General features: G+C 40.3%; 1 protein-coding gene across 1 annotated transcript in view; it reads left to right on the top strand.

Annotated features, from left to right (window-relative positions):
• Positions 1-11,545: 11,545 nt before the first annotated feature.
• nsmfb (NMDA receptor synaptonuclear signaling and neuronal migration factor b) overlaps positions 11,546-15,667 on the top strand; it is a 44,705-nt gene continuing 40,583 nt past the window's right edge. Inside the window, exon 1 of the mRNA XM_054611401.1 lies at positions 11,546-11,616. Within this exon, the coding sequence (XP_054467376.1) occupies positions 11,546-11,616 (71 nt within the window). The remainder of the gene's footprint in view (positions 11,617-15,667) is intronic.

Raw genomic sequence — 15,667 nt, 5'->3', positions numbered from 1 at the left:
TGGTTACAGGCGTTCTGGATGCAGGTGATTGATCGTTGAGTGTGGTATTTCAATGTATTTAGCACAAAAAACGCACAGGCTTTTCAGCTTTGAAAGACGTGTCTACTGACAAGTTACAAGTGTCACTATCTTGTTTTTGGATTTAGTTTGTTTCCTGTTTTATTTTGAAATTCCATACCTTATGTCCTGTTGTAGTTTGTCTTCTTGTCTTTGAAGTTTTCCCTCCTTTATCTGTGGATCACCTGTGTTGTATTAGTCTCATCAGCCTTGCTCTGTTCCCTTGTATTTCTTCCACAAATCAGCTTTCAGCCTGCCCTCATGTTGGACCACCTGTGTCTTGTTGTCTGATTAGTTTCTTGTGTATTTATAGACCTGTGTTTAGTCTGCTGGTGGTTTGTTCCTCTGCCATGTTCTTTCTATGTTCCCAATATGTTCTGCTATGTTCGTATCCCTCGTGCACGTGTCTGAATTACCTGAACCTGTTTTGTTTCGTTTTTCTCGGAATTTCAATTACTACTTTTGTACTCACCTGGCATGTAAGTTTCATTTTGGACATTTCTTTATTAAAATAACTGTTTATTATCCTTCTGCCCCCCTTGTCTATCTTCATTTGGGTCCATCTCCAGTTGTCTTTGTGCCTGACCATGGAAACAAGACCCTAGAGAGACATGCCTAATGTGAGCTTGTCCACGGTGGATGAAATAAAGCTGGAGGGTGGACCGAACGGATCCAGGAAAGGGCCGGGAGTTCTTTTCAAGGTAGGACACTTTGGATTGAACATCCTAAAATCAAGGTCAGGTGGTGTTCTGTGTCTGTTGCTTTAATGAGTATCGAGAACAGGAACATTGCGTTTGTGTTCAAAGTCTTTATTTGGAGCATGATGCAAATAAAAATGACAGAGTTTAGATAGTAGAGTTTTGTATTTGGCACATCAGGGCTGAAACAAATGGTTTCATTAACCACAGATAAATACCCTGCACAAAATGTTCTCCTCTAAAGAGATGAGAATAATATAATTTTTGGGTGCGGCCCACAGAGGCAGGGGAGAGCAAAGTTATGAGCAGATATTCTCAGAGCACTTCACCTACATATAGCTGACTGGCTATTAGACAGTTTTGCCAAATATTACAGTAAAGAAATTAATTAATTAATACCCACCCTAGCTTTAACCACAGATAAATACCCTATAAACACATAATCCACCAAAGAACATGAGTAGAGTATTATTTTACAGTGTTTCTCAGTAACGGCAACTAAAAGCAGTCCGGCGAAAGTGATGTTCTCTTTACAAACACCACTTTAACACAACAAAGGTCTTTCTACAGTTACTGCAGCAGCTTTTCCCTTCTAAATTCTCACTGAACTTCATCTGAATTTATTATCATTTAGTGTAGTTTTTGGTTTGGAAGCCTCTCACTGTCTCCTGTGCTGCAGTACCACAAGTCATATCTGGTCGCAAATGTAAAATCGCATATCAAATAAATCACTTAAACTCAACTATGAGGACATCAGATTACTGCATAAAATTGTTATTATTAGATAAATATATTTTTATAATTTTAATTAATTAGGACAGTGTGTGAGTTTTTTTGTTTTACTTTTAGTTAATTAAATAAAATAATATTTTCAGTTTTATGTTCTGTCAGCAATTATTTCATTACTTTTGGTGATGTTTTAGGTTTTTGCGGTGGTGTTGTTTCAGTATCCGTATCAAGATATTTAGTCAGGATATCGTATCAGTCATAAAAGGGGAATAGTTACAACACTTACAACATGGTTTCATCAAACTATCAATGTTCCTGCCTCTGGCTGCAGATTTCTGGTGAAATGTTTTCAAATGTCCTCTTGTGTCCAAGACCTGCCTCTTAATGCTGGCCATTTGTGATTGTGCCTTTTCATTTGGGCACAAGTTGTTTTTTTTGTTTTTTTTGGTAGCAACACTGAGTGTTGTTGCTTAGCCTGAGCTGTAGATAACAGATATCAGTGTGACACACATGTCTATAGCGGTCAGTTCGCTCGGGGCCTGCTGTGCCCTCACAACAAGCCCATAGAGACTACATTACCAAGCTCAGCATGACAGGGATGTGACTGCAGGTTAGGATAGGAGAAGAGAAGAGAAGATAATCCTTTATTATTATCTTATCTTATCTTAACCTGGGTCACATCCCTGTCATGTAGGGACAGTGTTACATCAGGACCACAGGTAAGTCAGCCCAGTTTATTGGAATGGTTCTAGGTTATTAAGACACAGGGCTGTATAATGTTTGAGACATTCAGCTGGAGTTTCAAACGGGTAACTTGTAAAATAGCAAAGCATACCAGCTAACAGTCAAATCAGGTTGAGACATTTCAAGTGTCTCTACACGCCTCTGTTGGCGCTCAGCGTCCCTGCTCTTTAGGCTCTGTGTGTTCGAGTGCACATGTACCTCTAAGTCACGTTTATAGATATTTCTTTGTTGTCGACTTAGATGGACGGAGAGCTATATGGCATTGCGCTCAGTAAACAAAGTTAAAGATGACTTTTACAGTTAGCACCATTATGTTCTTTCTCAAATTGTCTGTACATTGGGATAATTACATACATTGTAAGACATGCATTGAAAAATGAAGGCTTCTCCGTAATAGGTAGGTTAAATACAATAAAGATGCTTGTTTGTATTCCCTATATTAATGTATCTCTTTCAAAAGGGAATCCTGGGGCTCCCAGTATTTTGTCGTTATTGGGCTTGCAAGTGCTGTATCCCTGAAGGGGCTTGTGACTAAGGCCCATACACATCTGTTTCAAAACCTGACTTGGCTCCCAAAAAGAATGGTCAATTATTTTTTCCTCCATTTTGCAATTATCATAATTTCATACCCAGTCAATCCACTAGGCCAAGAGTTTTCCTTGTAGCAGAAAAGGGAAGGTCAATCGCTACACTTAATAAAATGTTTTTATGTTGCTCTTAAAACTAGTTGATCTACATCAGAAACGGGTGGAGTTATTTAAGAATTATTCTAATCATTTGCAAAATTACTAAATGCCATATTTCTGCAGGATTGAATGCTTCCACAATGTTATTCCAGTATGTTCTGTACTGATTTCCAATGTACACACAGCCTATACAATCACATGCGCTTTTCATTACTGTCTTCTGCCCCGTGAGCATTACATTTTACAGCCCCATGTAGCTACCACAGCAGCATGGTATATTACAGCCATAAACTTGTTTTATCATGGGAGAGTTGTTAATGGCCACAGAGCACATTGCTTACTCCCCTGTGCTACACACACCCATTCCATATATATCATTATTTTTCCCTGGTTAATCCATGTTGTTATGGCCTGTATGGGATTTTTATTGAAGTAGTTTCCATTGCTGATGTTATAATATGTTCATAGAACGTGGGCAGAATGAAAAGAACAGGAAAATCTCCTTGTATACCAACTTAAGATTGTTCATGCATTACTCTGTGTTCACAGAGTAGGCAAAGCTAATTTAAGAGGCCTTGGGTTTACTTACAAAGTCTATGGGGGGAAAAAATGCTCAAATGGTGCTAATTCATAAACGCAAAAGGAAAACTCCCCAAATATTTGTTTTGAACCATGTTAGTAATGTCTGAAGATGTCTATCTTACTTATATGATACTCTCACAGAACAAACCAATGTTGTACATTTAATTTTATGTGTATCTTTTACTGAGAGCGTCACATGTACAACAACAACTGACATTTTAGACATGCAAACTACAAGTCGAGGTAATACAGTGACAGGACCTTCTGGCCATAAACACTTTTATTCATTACAACGTTAGATCACCATTTTAAGTTTGTGTAAAGAGGTCACAGTCTGCATGGTTGAGCAGTGTGAGATCACTTTGAGCACCTTAGTTGTGCAAAAAACACAATGTCAGCAGGATGAGGACAAGTGAACATGTTTCTGTTTCCCAACTGCTGCATGCAGCCCACCTCAAGCTCATCGGCAATCAACAGAAGAACCGGTCCCTAACAGCTAACCTTCTTTTTTTACCAAAACGTACTTCCTGTTCAGATCACTATCATCTGTGGCCCATGCCTGGTATTAGTTGTACCATATGTTGTTTTGGCCTGGCCTGATACTCTGTGTTTGAAGGTCTACTGCTTAAGCTAACTTTATCAGATTCAGGCAGAAACCTTGGTGTTTATACCCTTTGGGGAATTCTTGCTCTCTAAACTTTTCTTATTGAGAAGATTTTGAGACTGTGGTGATTGAGGTTTTTTTTTTTTTTTTTTTTTAACCTAACACCTGCAGGCTTGTTTATTGGTTTATTTTCATTAAAGCCTCCTTCATAATCATTTCCTTATAATCGAAGAGGCATATGATTATAACTATTATTAAGGATGCATGTTTTAATTGTGAAGGCACGTGACATTTGTTTCTCCAAGTAAATATTCCTGTATTATGTTGTAAGATAATGGCTCCCAGGCTTCTCCCCAATTAGCGGAAATCACGGTAATCAGTACTGACATATTATGATTTTTAACATGGTTAATAAAGTATATTGTATGGCACTATGATTGATTGTCAACCTCTAGTGTCCAATCCATGCATTGGCTTTAACCTTTTGCATTTATGAAGAAATTACACTTTATATTTATACATAATGATTATTATTGAATGTTAGAGGTTACTGAAGCATATTTTATAAATAAACAAACATGTACTTTGTGAAATAGAGTTTCTGTTTAAACTATAGGACCAATTATCATTCTTTTTTTTGTAAAATGCTTAATTTGTAAATTGGTACATTAAAATATGGGAAATTCCATTTCAAGACAAACAGACAAATGGCTGCAAATGAGGCAGCAGCTCATAATTCATTGGCACACCTGGAGTCACTAGGAGTAAACCAGCTCAGCAGGCAGTGAATATCGAACTCTACATTAAGAGTATAGATTTTTCTAAATCATGTTAATTCATTTAATATTTGCTGAGCAACAGCATCCGACTGATTTCACCAGAAGACATTAATTATTTTAGTGATAGAAACTTCATACAGGTTCATTATGGATGTATAAAGAGAAGTGCATACGACGTTGGAGGCAGCACATTAATAAAAAAAAAAGATTAAATACATGGAGCCCACAGAGCAAGCGCTCAGGCTCACTCACTTTAACATTTAGGACCTGATCAGTTTTAGTTTTTTTTAAGTTTTAGTTGCAGTTGTTTGTCAGGTTGAAGACAACTAAATACCCCTCAGCTCAGCCCCTCCCTTTGGTGAACTACGGTGGCCTTCAGGTAGGTAAAGGTATCTTTAGGATTTTAGTACAACTAGAAGCTACTCTTGTCAATACTCTGCTTTTTTACATGACTAAATTTCTTTTTTTTTTTAAAGATATAAGATTTAAAAAAAAAAAAATCAATTCAAAACAGATTAGTTATAAAAGTTATTTATAATTTAAATATAGCTACATATTGTTTGTAGAGCAGCAACAGTTATGTTTACAACAGCAACGTCATTATATAAAGTAATTCTTATCTGTCTGGAAACAAATGTAACATGTCAATTAAATATATCCGTTTTTAAGTTTAAAAAAGAATGAGGAACACAGTCATCAGTTTGTATCAGTCATTCCTCCTGTCCTCAGTCCTCCTGCTGCTTTGTCTCAATCAGCAGGGAATTATAAAAAAATAAATAAAAAAGACTTTTGGTCGGTGTTGCTGTGCTTGTGTAAACATAGCGGCTTTGGCCGATTGAATTAGGTTTCACTTTTGTTTACATGTCCGTGGTTGTACGGACATATTGATAAAGTAATGACTTTTGACTCGCATATATTTTATTGTACGTACAGTAACAAGCGTAGTTGCCTTCAACTCGAGTAATATTCACTTCAACTACCTATCTGCTTGTGCTTTGTTTTGTTTGTGTCCATGTGTGTATGTAGTTGCAGGAGCTCAGCCTGACAGAGAGAGGAGAGGAAATGCTGCAACGTGATAATATATGACATCAAATTATTAAAAAGTATGAATAAAAGACCAGCAACATTAGGGCTAATCAATACTACGATATTTCATTATTTGGCATCCCTCCCTTCAGATAACAGATAACATAAAAGGTGAAAGTCTCTCGCTAGAGCCAGTGTCCGTTCTGGGCTGCTGTAGAAACATGGCGGTGCAAGATGGTGGACTACGTGTTAGAGGACCCTCTCCCTACGTAGATATAAATGGCTTTTTCTAAGTTAACGAAAACACAAAGACTCTTACTTTTTTTTTTTAATACACCAATTAAAACAAAGTTTTGAATATTATATTCAACATCGGCCAATAAACCCCCCTAAATGTTACACACTCTCCCTTTTTTAGTGTTTGTACAGGGCCTAATGGCATCCCTTGACGGACCCGAAAGTTTAATTCCACATGTAAAATTTGATTCACAGCTTGGCGCTGTTCCTGGGGGCTTGAGGTTCACACATGAAGACATGGATGAAACCTGGCTCCAGGCTTCTCTGCAGCCCACCCAGGACTTTCTCTGGGCTGTTTAGTGCCCACAGCAACATCTCCCAATCGGATACTTTTGCCTGTGCAGTGGGTTAGGGTTTGGATGAGCTTCTGCCAGTCAAGGTTTAAACTGCAGCTTTCCTGGGAGGTATAACCTCAGGCAAAAGGAATGCTTTTCGTGCTTGTTTCTCTCCTCTCCATCCATGAACACCTGGGTTGCTCAATGTAAATTGTCTGCCGTGCCAGGTCTGTCTGCTTCCGTTACCTCTCCTCATTACTCTACCTGAGCGTGGGTGGTCTGGACCACTTAAGTAACAGCTGATCAGCAGTATCACGCTACCATCTATCAACCTTTGAAAAGTGCACTCCACTGCTTAATCATGCTCGGCACTCATTAGCATCCTCATGGAAAAAAACAACCATCCGACCTTTTAAATAGAGATTTGAAAAAGATTGCAGTGTTTCGACGTGCGTTTTAAATATGCTGTGACTGCAGAGTGTGTAGGATTTCAGCTGCAGCCATACAAGCGAAATCCTTCACCGTCTCCACAGAGTTACTTCTGCATGATGCTCACTCCTTTTAGCAGCATAGTGGATTCAGCGTGTGTATGGAGGCACGCTTCAAATCCCTGTGTGTGATTGCATTTGCCGGGGTGGTGTGTAGAACTGTCACCGTGGACCGGCATGGGAGCCACACACTAGCAGTGGAAAAAGAAAAAAAAACACAGATGGCTGCTCAAGTATTCATGCTGTCGATTTGTTGACGTGCTCCACTCACCGTTGTTCGACCAGCCTCGTGTGCCGGAGGAGGAGGAGGAGGAGGAGGAGCGAGTGAAAGAGTAGAGAGAAAGAGAGAAGAAAAGGGGGAGGGCAGGGAGAGTCTGGGGTTTGATGGGAGATTTAGGGTACATGCATACATTCACGTTGGGAGGTGTTGATACCTTCATAAAGCGCACCATCACTTCAAAGTCCAGCCACAAATGGGTTAACGTTGTGTGCTCATCTGTTTGCATGGACACATTTATAAGGCTGCAGAACCTCTCTACTCATTTGACTCTGTGGCTCTAGAGTCTGGAACCATATCTTGTTTGCTTTATGGCAGCAGCCTTGGTGAAAAAGATGAAGTAAGCTCAAATCTATGGCCCTGGCTTTAGTGATTTACTACTCAAATAAAACATGGCAGTTACATTTGTATGCAGCAGCCAGTGAAGGTGATCCTAAACCCTGACATGAATAAAAGAGTGTTTTCATCAGATGAGTGTAGTTCGTTACATCCTGATTTTTATAAGTGGTGTGACTTTTTTATCACAATTGTTATTTAGCTGTGAAGGCCCACTGAATACCAAATCAATCAGCACCTATAGCATTTTTAGCTATCTAATTTTGGATTTTACGTTAAGCTTTTTTACTTACAACACGTTACTAGCTAGCTTAGTTAAAAATGTTTCAACCTAAACCAAAAAATTTGATTAATACCTACTTCATAGATTTACAGAGATCAAAGACAGCAGGTGCTGCTAGCTAGCTACAGCTAATGTCTGTACAGTCTGTATTGGCTATTATGGGTCAAAATTGATGCCAGTTTAAAATCTGCTTTCGGATCTGTCATGATAAATGAAGGGTCAATAAATTCATCACATTTGTTTTTTTGTAACCACGAACTTAAGGTCCCCGAATTTGAACCAAAAAGCTTTATTTTACCAAGACAATGAACATTCCAGAACTAACCTGAACCAAGTAGTGCTCTTGCTTTAATCTAACACTGCCTGATCTCTAAAAATGGTACTTAATGTGTTTAACATTACGTGTAGGCACCAAGTAAACAATGCCAATGGAATGTCGATAAGGATCCTTTGTAGTGATGGACACAAGTTCCCAGGTTCAACAGAAATACATAAACACAAGACTTTCACCCAGGAATCCAGTGTCCGTGTCCTTGTGTGAAACCAAAAGTCAATGCTGACTCATTTTAAATTACGTAAATTACATTATTTTAACCCAAAAACTGACAAAGTATCTGGTTACCTAAACCTGAATTGTTGTAAGTATTGTTAAGAGGTAATTGTCATGGGAAGTATTTGCGATCACACTTCTCCAACCAAACCTTGTCGGATCAGAAAAAGCTCTTAAAGCGGCAACAAACAGCCTAGTTTGTCATTTAGTTTCTGCATTTTTATTTTAAGTCTTTATTGACTATTTAAAAGATGAGTGGGTGAACTGAGTTGAATTTTTGGATATCAAGTATGGCAGGTGGTAAGTTGATGAGAACGTACAGTATGTACTGAACTCCTCTCAGCTTCCACCCCGTCTCCTGTATGTGAGCACGTATGAAGTCTAATCCCCTGAGACAGATCTTAATCGTGATGAACGACCATACAGGCTCTGTAGCTCGCTACTCATGAAATCAGGAGAGGTTGTTGGTAGTTGGTGACTCAGATTAAATGAGGTCCCAAATGCAGGAAACAAGGCTGGTTGAATTGAACCGTGTTAACAAAAGATGGTACAATGGGCAAAACCGACACGAAACAAAAACTGAAGGAGCAGGGAATGGAAACACAAGAGGCTAATCAACTAATGACACACAGGTGCGGTGGAAAACAAGCGGGAAAAAGACGACGACGGGAAGTAAACGATTGGGAACTTCAAAATAAAACAGGAAATAAACCAAATGAAAACCCAAGAACATGACACTGGTTTTCAGATATCCTTGCTCTAGTACAGTATATTCCCTTTTGGGGTTTATTCTTCAGAAGCCTTTGCTAGTCACTTGTGTAATACAGACTTGATCGACCAATCGCCGAGGGTATTTCTCACACTGCCAGTCATGTCCAAGTCCCCTGTTCCCATGCACATGATAACCAGTCAGACTCTTGGTTTTTTGTTCATAATAAAGTCAGAGATTCAGTCTGGATCTTGGACTTGGGTGATCTTGATAGGCCAAGTGTCAGACTGGAGCCGCACAGTGTCTGTCACTGTACTGTCTGTCTGTTACTGCAGCGACAGATGGGAGTTCCTGAAGTCTGAAAACATTGGGTACAAGATGTATCCTTTACACAAGCTTTCATACTCACACTTGGTTATATTGCAGCTAAAAGGAAGAGTTGCTCAGTCTTTTTTTCCCTTTGAATCAATATTGATTTGGAATTGATTTTGTTTCCCCTCTGAAAAACAAAAAAATATTCTGCATGATTATCAGGTTGATTCCCACGTTGGTGGGATTGGAAATGAAAGTCAAATGATCTCTTTGTTTACCGAGCTCTGCATTTGTTAATTTACAATGCAGTCTGTTGTTGTTCCTTTTATTCAAATGAACACCACTAAATTGTCAGTAGAGGCAAAGCCTGAGGTGCTGATATCACCTGTTATTAGAGGGGACTGGTGCAATGAATAATACTGTGTGTTGAGTGTAGCTACTGCCATACTAAACTAGAGATATCTGGTGTCTGTTTTGCCATTTCATGGACATCTCAGTCAATACAACTCATGATGATTCACAGATGGTGAAGGATTTATTGCTTCTCAGTGCTGCTGCTGCTGCCTGAGGACTGAAGATACAGAGAGGCAGAGTGAGACCGGATCTTTAGATTTGATGTACTATATGTAGAGAAACCTAATTCAAAGTGACAATGGACACTTGTAATAACGCACATTATTAAAAATGAAAACAATGCTTATTAATGCAGCTTCCTCTCTCTGTCTTTAGTCATTCACCGCTCTGTAGTATTGCTCAAGGTACCGCGCACAGTGCTTTCTGATTGGTTACAGGTCAGGAGTGATGGCCTATCAAAAGTGAAGGATAGTGAACGAGCGGCGCTGTGTGTCGAACGTAAGACAGCAGATGTGGCTGAAATTGTAATAAACTAAATGGACTGTATATAAGAAGTGGAGGTAGTCATTTTGATGTTACATTGGGACACCGTGTATGGCTCTGATTGTGTCAGAGACCTGACAATCACAGTAGCCCCGCCCTAAAGCATACTCTGCTTTATGGCCTCTTTGACTCTAAACGGGACCATACTTTACTAAATGAACATCATGCTGTATTGAAGAAGACTTGAAGCTAGAGATTGAGACCATAAACTCATGTTTACAATGTTTACTGAGGGAATAAACCAAGAGAGAAGTAGAGTCATGTTCTCATAGACTTCCATACAATCAGACTTCTTTTTGCAACCAGAGGAGTCAGTAAAAAATAATGCAAGTTTAAGACACAAAAAAAGGAGGTTGCTGCCTGAATGCCGGTCAGTCGGTTTGCTTCAATGGACAGAAATTTCTCACCAACTTTCTGATTGATTGACACAACAATTATAAATAGACATTTCTGAGCCCCAGAGCATGAACCTTCTGTGATCTCCATCTACTTGATTGATTTGCACCACATTTCTCACTTCCAAACAAAACTCTGACTAGATAATTAGCCTTCTGGTTTGTTAATACACTAATGCAGAAAAACACGTCGACCTTTTTTTAAAATGGACTTGAGAATAACAACTTTAAAGTCAAATGGAACCTTTTTTTTTATTTATCACTCCCACAGAGGAGCATACGTGAATGACACGGTGTTGTTTTCAGCTTGATAAGTGATGATAAACTGGAAGATTACTTGTGGACTCAAGTGTCCACACCTCCTCGCATCCACTATGCACACCCGTATAATGAGCCCAGGCTCACGCAGGACTGCAGGCGGGCCGGCCTTCCTTCCCTTTTATGGTCTCCGTTTCCTTCCTGGAAGCCTCAGTTGGATGAGGAGCTCAGAGCAGAGCAGAGCGCAGCACATCACGCTCCGTTCCTCCTCCTCCTCCTCCTCCTCCTCCTCCTCCTCCAGCAGCGCTGCGCTCCACGCCGGGTTCATCAGCTTCCTTTATGCCCAGAAACGATGATGATGATGATGATCAATATGAAATAATAACAGGAGTCGCCTCTCTCGTTGGATAAGGATTTTTTTTGTTTGTTTGTTGTCCCCCCCCCCCCCCCCCCCCACCCCAACCCTCTCTAGTTTATTTTTATTTTTTTAAATTATTTTTTTCTCGCCGATCAGTCTGTGGAATGGTCCGCGTTTTTATCTCCGTGTTCGTTTCCACTTCAGCATGGGAACTGCAGTGTCCAAAAGGAAGAATCTGAGGAGCGATGCGATATCTTCCGTGGCCGCAAAAGTCAGGTGAGGGTGTCTCGGGGTGGAAGTGGGGAAGAGAGAGAGAGAGAGAGAGAGAGAGAGAGAGATGTGGTCGCGGGTTCGAGTTCAGAGAGGAGTCTGCTGCCTCCAAACTACCAGAGTCCACACTTTTTTAAAGCGATTTAAACAAACTACAGGCAAAGGTGAATGTACCAGAGAAGAGAAAACAGTGATATAATCCCCACAAAAACCCTGTTTGACTCCTCCATCTGTACAGAATCCTAGTGGCACAGTTTCAGTTTGCTTCTGGATTTTATTCCAAATGCTGGATCTCTTTAGGAAGATACTTTGGAGTAAACAATAAATACAAATAATGAATCTTCCCTAAAAGTATAAAACATCGTCCTGACGCTAAAGATGGTTTTGCACACATTTAATTTGTCTCAAAGAAAACCTTTTTAGAAGCTATTTATCTCCTTTTTGGTAATCAATAAGCACTATAACAATAATATCTTTATTTGGATATCAAACCAATAGTTGTTTGGTTGGTTTTTTTTTCTGTTCTAAATCTTTGTAAACTGAAGGAATGGGTTTTGGGAATGTGACAAAACAAGATGTTTGTAAATGGCGCTTTCAACTCTGGGAAATGGGATATTTTTGATATTCTCTGACATTTTTTTAACCTAATATGAATTCTCTGCAGATGAATCCATGGTTAAAATAATCATGATTAGTAACCAAAAGATAATCCAGCAACTGTCTGTTTTACACAAGCCATTACTTTGAAACTTCACGCATACAAACAATAACCTTGTGTAAAATATTGTCACCCCAGAGCATGAGGGACCGGGGTTCGATTCCTGGGCTGCCCGGCCCTTCTGTAATGAGTTTGCATGTTCTGCTCCTGCTTCCTCCGAGAGTCCAAAGATTTGCAGCTTAAGTTAATTGATGTCTTTAAATTGCCTATAGGTGTGGATGTAAGCGTGAATGGTTGTCTGTCTGTAAGCTTGGTTACTGTATACATCCATCTACATAACGACTATACATTTAAGATGTTCACCAACGCTCTGTCGTGTTGTTGCATGCTGTATATCTGCAGCCGGAGAGCCTATAATCACTTTTACTTTAGACATCCATCTACTCTGCAGACCTTCATCTGGACTTTGACTAATTCTGACGGCATTTAACTCTGACCGTATGAGTCATGCCATGAAAGGTCTCCGTGTCCCTGATGTCGGATCAGCATGTCGTCGTCCGAAGGCCGCCGGGTGACTAATGTTCTCTGGTCTGCGTCGCCCACTCGCGTTGACCTCAGAAGCCACAATGCAGACGGCTGAAACACGTCTGCTGTCAGTCGTGTGTGCGTACACCTACTTCCTGAATCCTGTGCTAAGCTACTCTGCAGTGAAATATGCTCTAGAACACGCTGCGTGACCTTTCTAGGCTGCTTACACAGTCACCACCACGCTCTCCTTACGCACACAACTCTATTTGTCTCTGTCTTCCTTGTGCTGTTTATCTGTTTATCACCTCCTTCTTCGCCTCGCTCGCTTTTGTCAAACCTCGTGCTCAGCTCTGCATAAATATGGCCGGCGGTGCTACCAGTCCTGCGCGTGGACCGCTGGCAGGGCGACCTGTGCGCTCCTTTTTCCCGCTCTATCGGCAATCAAATGAGTTCAATGGCGAACTAAAGCTCTTCCCCTGAATCCGTCCGGGCGGAGCCGTGATAAGCGATGTCCTGAACCTGCCGGATGATCCGCGTTTATCTGGTGTGGGGTGACTGATTTGATTCACCTCTCTAATCAATCCAATCCCACGTCTTTGTGTTTGAGTGTGAACAGAATTACAGTGGAGGGATTATACTGGGAGTGAGTATGTTTAAAAGGATATTCTCTTTTTGACCTGAAGCCCACCTTCACAGCTGTCCTTAAGTGTTGCTCCATAAAGTGTTAAATACTGCAAAGATACAGCTTCCGGTTGGCTGGATGCAGGTTTGATTTTAAAAACTCAGACAAATGCTTTTTTTCTTAAAGCACTTCTAAAAAGCAGGTATATGGTTTGCATCCCAAATGAATATGTGTGTGGGAAAATGCTTTGGGAACTGGATTTTCAAAAAATAATACATATCCTAAACAGTGACATCCAGACTCCAGAAGATAGTTATTATTTAAATGAGGTGACAACAGGTCAAGTAGCGCCCGGATCAAACTAGAAAAATGGATCCGGGCGCTACTTGACAGTGATGAGGTACAAATGATGAGCCCTCTGGGCCTCCAGGGACTGAGAACAGGAGATAATGAGGAGAAATCACCGCCAGCAGTGAGAGCTGAAGCTGGGGTGAGAGGAGAACCAGTGGCCAACCGGTCAGGTCCAGTGTCAGCTTGGGGTACCTAGTACATTTCTTTTTACTCGTCAAGGGCCTAAGGATCTTGTGCTGTAAAGATTGTAAACCAACTAAATCAAATTTTGGATATTGGGCAATAAATATATGATTTTGTGGCGTCTTTTCACAGTTTTGTTCAAAACGTGTACTTTCCTCTGAATTTGGGCTTCTAAGAAACATAAAATCATATATTTACTTTTTAAATTGTAAATTTCCACGTCACTTAAAATATCAACTCCAAACTAAAAGTCTAGATGAAAACTTGGTGTGAGTGTAGTCACTGGTAGAGAATAAGAAGTCACAAGTGTAATTCAAACAGTCTCCTTAACAGCGGGGAGCTCTTTGTCCTGAGGTAGATTGAATCACACACCAGATTGGGTCGGCGAACATGAGCATGATGAGCAGAGTTTACTGACTAACACCTTTGCAGGATTTCAGGGTATTCATCAAGATATTCAGGTTTGGATTTATCAAAGAAATACGTCGGGCTGTTGACAACTTGTGATGTTGTGTTAGCATTCGGAAACCGCTCAGATATCAGGCATGAAGCAGGCCACCCAGTTGTTGGGTTTCAGTGCATTAAGGCCATCCAGCGATTTTTCATCATCTTGTGCGAGATGCCAGCCGCTGTAGTGTTATAATGGTGAGGGTGGCCTCTGAGCGAGGCAGAGGTCCTGAAACATTCATACGCTTGTTCCACAGACAAGTTCTGGCTTTGACTACACAAAGTGTTTTATTTCAGCACAGCTAAAACTAAAACCAATCGTTGAGAGGACTTTACTCCCAACACACTGTGTTACCATAGTTACAAACGGATGAGGACAATGCCCAACTTCACAGTAAAGGCACATAACAGAAATGCTTGTGTTGAACTGCAGATTACGGTGAATTATTTCAAGAGTTTGCTAGGGAGATGGAGGGGTGGATGGATGAAAGGGTGGATGGATGGATGGATGGATGGATGGATGAAAGGGTGGATGGATGGATGGATGATGGATGGATGGGGGGTTGAATGGATTACTTAATATTCTCAGAAAAATCCACAAACTTTTTTTGTATAGATATTAATTCATATATGTATTGAATCTTGGAAATTATAAATGAATGCTTTTTCTCAGAATATTACCCCCCTCCCCCAAGCCCCATGACCATTTTTCGTACCTACATTGGTCCTGATATGGTCCATTATAATGCTAATGTTTGAACATTCTCGACACTAGTTCTGTTTAAATACACTAACAGGATTGGGCAGAGGTTAAAAGGTTGATGGAAGTCTTTTACCGTGCACTTTATTATATGTGCTTAATGTGTCAGTTTTTAAAGGAACTTGGGGGAACATGGGTTTTCTTTTTATGCACTGTGCTTGAGGCACTTAGTGATGGCCCAAACCTCCTCCCTATGCAGATTCTGACAAATCTTTGTAATCTTTACTATTATGTGGTTATGGTCTTTGTGTGTCCTACAAACACTTCAGAGCTACCGTTGCATTTAAGAGTTCAAGAATGTTCCAGTCACTTTAGAAAGGAGTTGCACAGCACAACACTTTCTAGGCATTAATAGATTCCACTTGGGTGAAAATGTGATTACATGGCCTCTTTCCCACAAGACCGTGTGACCAGCAGCGACCCCGTCCCCATCAGTGCACAGATTAGCTCAAGCCACGGTCCAGTTCGGCTGTCGGCTATAAAACATCTGGGTCCCCTCTCTAAAACA

The sequence above is a fragment of the Anoplopoma fimbria genome, chromosome 13 (assembly GCF_027596085.1).
Source record: "Anoplopoma fimbria isolate UVic2021 breed Golden Eagle Sablefish chromosome 13, Afim_UVic_2022, whole genome shotgun sequence".
Taxonomy (NCBI): Eukaryota; Metazoa; Chordata; class Actinopteri; order Perciformes; family Anoplopomatidae; genus Anoplopoma; species Anoplopoma fimbria.
The sequence above is the reverse complement of the archived record's forward strand: the minus strand, read 5'-3'. Positions and strand labels throughout refer to the sequence as shown.